At 43.0% G+C, this 6,133-nt stretch overlaps 1 protein-coding gene and 2 long non-coding RNA genes across 3 annotated transcripts; 1 reads left to right on the forward strand and 2 right to left on the reverse strand.

Annotated features, from left to right (window-relative positions):
• The first annotated feature begins 8 nt into the window (after positions 1-8).
• LOC139025340 (uncharacterized) lies at positions 9-1,025 on the forward strand. Its single transcript, XR_011476912.1, has 3 exons — positions 9-54; positions 152-896; positions 936-1,025. It is a non-coding gene; the product is annotated as an uncharacterized lncRNA (long non-coding RNA).
• A 178-nt stretch (positions 1,026-1,203) lies between these two features.
• LOC139025341 (uncharacterized) lies at positions 1,204-1,579 on the reverse strand. Its single transcript, XR_011476913.1, has 2 exons — positions 1,495-1,579; positions 1,204-1,283 (listed from the first exon to the last, which is right to left on the reverse strand). It is a non-coding gene; the product is annotated as an uncharacterized lncRNA (long non-coding RNA).
• Positions 1,580-1,831: 252 nt separating this feature from the next.
• Positions 1,832-5,787, reverse strand: LOC112074162 (mucin-21-like). Its single transcript, XM_024141383.1, has 2 exons — positions 5,673-5,787; positions 1,832-4,881 (listed from the first exon to the last, which is right to left on the reverse strand). Exons 1-2 carry the CDS (start codon positions 5,772-5,774, stop codon positions 2,917-2,919), a joined length of 2,067 nt encoding a protein of 688 aa, XP_023997151.1. The 5' UTR covers positions 5,775-5,787; the 3' UTR covers positions 1,832-2,916.
• Between the last annotated feature and the right edge of the window lie 346 nt (positions 5,788-6,133).

Consider the following 6,133-nt stretch of genomic DNA (forward strand, 5'->3'; position numbering starts at 1 on the left):
AGATGGGCTATCGAAGAAGAAGCAATGCAGAGTCCCGGAACGGGGACAGCTAAGGTAGCTAGTATTTAACAGGTATACATTTCATATTCCTCTATACCTAGCCGACTGCATACATTATAAAGTCAGGTTATTGTATTGTTCCAAAAACAAGATCGGTTCTAAACATGGTGTTGAGTCCGTCTCTATCCGCTCTGCTCAAAAAGCGAAGTGGTGGAAAAACTGGCCGAGTTTTGCGACCTATGCGACGGGCCGCACAGCTCAACCGCTTATGCCTTGATGAAGGCAAAAAAATGCTGGAAAAGAATGTGACAACCAATACTGCTGAAGTTCAAAACAGTTCGCCAAGATACGAACACGAGGCGTCGGGACTGGCCTAAAACGTCGGGAGATTTGGGGAGAAAAGCGAAAGATTCCGGGATTTCTATAGTAAAGGATGTGAAGACGGGATAGGGACACTTCGAGACAAAGTTAAGAGCAAGGACAAATGATTGCTGTGTTCAACAACAAACCAATAGTATATTTAAAGGGCCTAATTTAAAGGCTATCATTAATGGTCTTCTTTAGGCTCTGAAAAAAGAGCTATTTCTGACTAGTATTCAAAATAAAGCCCGGCTTTCAAAACACTGCAAATGTGTAGAATTTCTTCACAAAACATAAAAATATTACCTTTGAATCAATGTCCATTTTTATTGTGATTTAATAAACAAATCAAGGAGTACTTTATGGAAACAATTACAACATGCTTCAAAAAACATTTCAGACCACTAATCGAAAAACACAATGTTCAGTTTGGTATATTCACAACTTTGGGATGTAAGAGAAAAACGATTCTATGTGCTGAAGAAAAAAGTGGGGTTGGGAATACTCTGGAATCTCTATATGTGATTACTGTATGGGTTGGTAAGAATCTCTGATGTGGATTACTGTATGTATAGGGTCTGTAGAATCTATATAATGTGATTACTGTATAGGGTCTGTAGAATCTATATAATGTGATTACTATATAGAGTCTGTAGAATCTATATAATGTGATTACTGTATAGGGTCTGTAGAATCTATATAATGTGATTACTATATAGGGTCTGTAGAATCTATATAATGTGATTACTGTATAGGGTCTGTAGAATCTATATAATGTGATTACTGTATAGGGTCTGTAGAATCTGGTGATTATTGTATAGGGTCTGTAGAATCTATGATGTGGTGATTACTGTATAGGGTCTGTAGAATCTATATAATGTGATTATTGTATAGGGTCTGTAGAATCTATGATGTGGTGATTACTGTATAGGGTCTGTAGAATTCTATATGTGATTACTGTATAAGGTCTGTAGAATCTATATAATGTGTACTGTATAGGGTCTGTAGAACTTGATAATGTGATTACTGTATAGGGTCTGTAGAATCTATATGATGTGATTACGGTATAGGGTTCTGTAGAATTCTATATAATGTGATTACTGTATAGGGTCTGTAGAATCTATAATGTATTACTGTATAGGGTCTGTAGAATCTATATAATGTGATTACTGTATAAGGGTCTGTAGAATCTATATAATGTGATTTACTGTATAGGGTCTGTAGAATCTATATTGATGTGATTACTGTATTAGGGTCTGTAGAATCTGGTGATTATTATTATAAGACAATGGGTAATTTAAGGCATATAGTGTATTGCATTGGGACCAATGGAGTAAAAAGTTGTTCTGGTTCTATAGACCTCAGTCCCCCATGACATGACACCATATACACAGTGGGTGTGAAATTATTGACACCCTTAATAAAGATGAGCAATAATGACTGTATAAAATAATTCAAACACCGAGCTACATTGTGTGCAAAAAAAGGGAGAAATTCTATTATTTATACAATCACTCAGAGATTTTGTTTAACAAGTAATACAACAACAAATTGACACCCCTAAAGATTCTATATACAGTAGTCAGAGGTTTAGTATTTGGTCCCACATTCCTAGCACGCAATGATTATATCAACTCTACAGATGTATATTCATATTTCAGATTATGTTATAACGAATATAAATTAATGGTAAATAACATAAGGTGTCATTTTGGAGTCACAAAAAGAAACACTTTCACATTAATGTGGATGCTACCATGATTACGGATAATCCTTAATGAATTGTGCATAATGAGCGAGTAAAATTAGAGGGTCAAAGATCATACCTCCAAGACATGCTAACCTCTCACCATTACAATAACAGGGAGTTAGCATTATATATCATACCCCCAAGACATGCTAACCTCTCACCATTCAATAACAGGGGGGGTTAGCATTATATATCATACAATGATTATATCAACTCTACAGATGTATATCATATGCCATATGCATTTCCTTTTTGGTTGCGTTTCAGTGATGTTATAATGAACAGAAATTAATGGTACATAACGTAGTGTGTCATTTTGGAGTCACAAAAATAAACACTTTCACATTAATGTGGATGCTGCCACGATTACCTCAACTGCTATATTTACAACATAGAACCCATGTAATACAATTCATCACATATTTCATTATGACAATGCCGACCTAAAAAGTATTTTACATTTCATTATGACAATGCCCGGCCTAAAAAGTATTTTACATTTCATCATGACGTCATGTCATCTCACATTATGAGGATCAATTCTATTTAGAAACTGTACAGGATATTGGCCAATGAACGCACCAGATTTAGTATGTGGACATAAATCATATACACTCAAAACACACATCATACATATTTTCATAAAGTACCGTTTAAAATGACACCTTTGTTAGGAGAATCTAGAGGAGAATCTCAATTACATTTCCTTGATTCCTCCTCTCCCCTCCGCCTCACAAACCCATTGGATGAGAAGGAAATTGCTATTGAGAGTCTCCCTATGACCTCAAGCTAACTGATATCTCGTCCTAGATGATGACAGGGGGACGAACRACACTGGAGTTGAGACCAAAACACAGAGCGATGGAGGCGGCAGCGGAGGCTGGTGATTTAGCCTGGAGGAGAGCAGACTCCCACYTAAATAACTCACATCCCTTCCTGGTCCCCCCAGGGCCGTGTTGACGCACCGCACAGCAGTAGAACGCTCGGCCTTGGTTCGGACCGCCGTTACACACCGTTAGACGCTTGGCTCGCCGCCCACAGTCGCACAGCGGGGCCGTGATCTTGGTGCTRCGGGTCGGCGGGAACGAGGACCGGTTAACGGACGAGGAGAGGATGGAGAACGATCCACCGACAGAAGTACGAGAGACAGAAGAGAGGCAAGAGGAGTCCTTGTGGATCGTGAAAGGTGCTTTTGGCATCTCTGCGTGCAGCCTTGAACGTGAAGTCGATGGGTTAGGGTTATGGACGACAGGTCTGGGCCTGGCAAAGGAAAGATTGGATGCAGAGCCGTTTGGTGTSTGTGAAGCAGAGAGGTTACTGCTGGTGGTAACTGGTTTGGGTCTAACAAAAGAAGAATTGGGAAGGTTTGTAGTAGAGGACATGGATGTGAATGAGTTCCCAGGGTTTTTTGTTGTGAGAGGTCTTGACCCTGTAGCATGGAGGTTGGAGTTCTGGAGGCCTGGTCTGGGTTTGACAAAGGAATGATTGGATGCTGTTGAGGTATTGGATGTGATAGAAATACTGGATGTAGAAGAGGAGTTTGAGGCTCTTGGCTTGTCCTTGTAGATCACAAAGGAGTTGTTCGATGTTGCCGTTTGAGGTCTTGACCGTGTAGCTGAGCGGTTGGAATCGTGGGTAACAGGTCTGGGTTTGGCAAAGGAGAAACTGCATGAACTATTTGACCCAGAGGTGTTGTATATCCTCGTTGTCTCAGCTTTTGCAAAACTTGAGGATGTTCTCGATTCGTCCTTGTCGATCACAAAGGAGTTTGACGTTTCCGTGTTCAGTCTTGACYGTGTATCTGAGAGGTTTGAGCCAGGGGTAACAGGTCTGGGTTTGACAAAAGAGGAAGTGGTCAGACTATTGGGTGCAGAGGTGTTGTAGGTCCTTGTTGTCTCAGCCTTCAAAGACACCAAGTTACTGGAGGACGTTCTACTATCGGTCTTGTGTACCAGTCTGGTCAGATGTTGGCAGGGCGTGTTGGTGGTATTGGAACTAGGCCTACTGTTGGTTGGACCTCTACCAGGATTTGAATGTACTGGGCTTGGACACAGCAAGGTCCTCCCAYAGACCGAGTTATCATCCACCTCGAACGTCTCGTTYTCTGTGTACACATCAGCAACAGAATCCTCGTCACCAACCGTGACGTCGCAGTCCTCCTCCAATATCACGTCGTCATACGAACCGCACGACTCCGTTTCCACCAAGATGTGCACGTCCTCCTCCATACTTCCTGTTTCTGGGTCAAGGGTCGGGTCTGGCTGGGGTAGATGGGTAATGCAATTGACAGTGGTGGAGACGAGAAMGAGGCTGTTGATGTAGTGACGAGGAGAGGGGATATTGAAAGYCATAGGAGAGGAGACGGACYGTATCGTTCCTATTCTAACTGTTCTGCTGTTRCCACGACCACCACACATTGGAGTGGTCAGACCATTTAGAAGGGTCTTTGGTGAAACAATACTCTGATACTGAACAGGTTCAGAGGTTAAGTYGGAGTTCACCTCTGTGTTGGGAACCGGGTTGTCTGAAGGCTTGGGTCGTGTTTCAACAACGTCTGTGTTGGGAACCGGGTTGTCTGAAGGCTTGGGTCGTGTTTCAACAACGTCTGTGTTGGGAACTGGCTTGCTGTTGGGTCGATTTTCAAGATGGCCGCCGCTCTTTGTCTTCTTGGAGGGGTTTTTGATAGTGGTTTTGTTATCCCCCTTGTTGCTAGGACAACCATTCCCTGGCACGTTCCCATCTCCAAACAGGGGTTTGGTCTTCAAAGGTGCCTAAGAGGTAAACAAATAAAATAAATCAATGCATTATAATTATTATTTTTTAATTCTCCCCAACGGGCTCGGGAGGCGAAGGTCGAGTCATGTGTCCTCCGAAACATGACCCGCCAAACCTCGCTCCTTAACACCCACCCGCTTAACCCGGAAGCCAGCCGCATCAAATGACGACCGAGGTCAGCCTGGAGGCGCCCGGCCCGCCACAAGAGCGCGATGAGCCAAGTAAAGCCGCCCCCCCCCGGCCAAACCCTCCTGTAACCCGGACGACGCTGGGCCAATTGTGCGCTGCCATATGGGACTCCCGATCACGGCCGGTTATGAAACAGCCCGGGATCGAACCAGGGTCTGTCGTGACCCCTCTAGCACTGAGATGCAGTGCCTTAGAACGCTGTGCCACTCGGGAGGCCCAATCAAAACTTTTTTTTAACAAACTTTATTGATAGTCAGTTCAGTAAACAGAGGAGAAACCAAACGGAAGAAAACTGACCCGAAACAAGGAGTGACTTCCTGAACTCCAATAAGAAACTGATTTTCATTGCAAAACCTTTTACATTTGCACTAATGAATACGAACCAGGTGTGTATGGAACGGGGGTGAGTCACCTGCGTGAGTCTTTACGGAGGAGGGGTGGGTATTCTGGGGCGTTGACAGAAATCCAAGGGGGTTCAATGTAGGTCGCCCCTGGGTGAGTCTTTAGGGGCGTAGTACAGTAGTCCAGGGGTCGTCAGCACGGTGGGGTCGTTAGTACTAGGGGTGTAGTAGTGGGGGTTCGTCAGGAAGCCACTCACCCTCTCCAGACTGCGTGTAATCTTCATCACACAGCCATCTCTCATCATCCTCCAGGCCAGGTGGGACGTGTTGCGGGCGTCATCCAGACCTGCAAATAACATTCAACAAAAACTATTTTCGTGTCTAGACTTTCAAAAATTTGGTTGATCTATATAGAGCTGCTGCCTATGCTGTCTGACAAATCACTATTTTGTAGTTCTTCAAAGTAAATAAGGCAAACTTTTCTGACTGCTGATTAATCAATCACTTAGGTCATGTATTTTCAGGTGGAGAGATGTGAAGCAAACAGCTGCTCTCCTCAGCCTCTTAGCAGGCATGAAATAAACACAGCAAGTAGATGCACAATGCATTATGGTCATTGTAGTTAATTACCACGTTTATTGTGCTAAACTATGTAGAATATTGGCCTGTTGGAAACTATAAACTCCCTACTATATGGCACAGTTCAGGTTGGATCTGA

This window comes from Salvelinus sp. IW2-2015, unplaced genomic scaffold (assembly GCF_002910315.2).
Source record: "Salvelinus sp. IW2-2015 unplaced genomic scaffold, ASM291031v2 Un_scaffold2520, whole genome shotgun sequence".
NCBI classification, from domain to species: Eukaryota; Metazoa; Chordata; class Actinopteri; order Salmoniformes; family Salmonidae; genus Salvelinus; species Salvelinus sp. IW2-2015.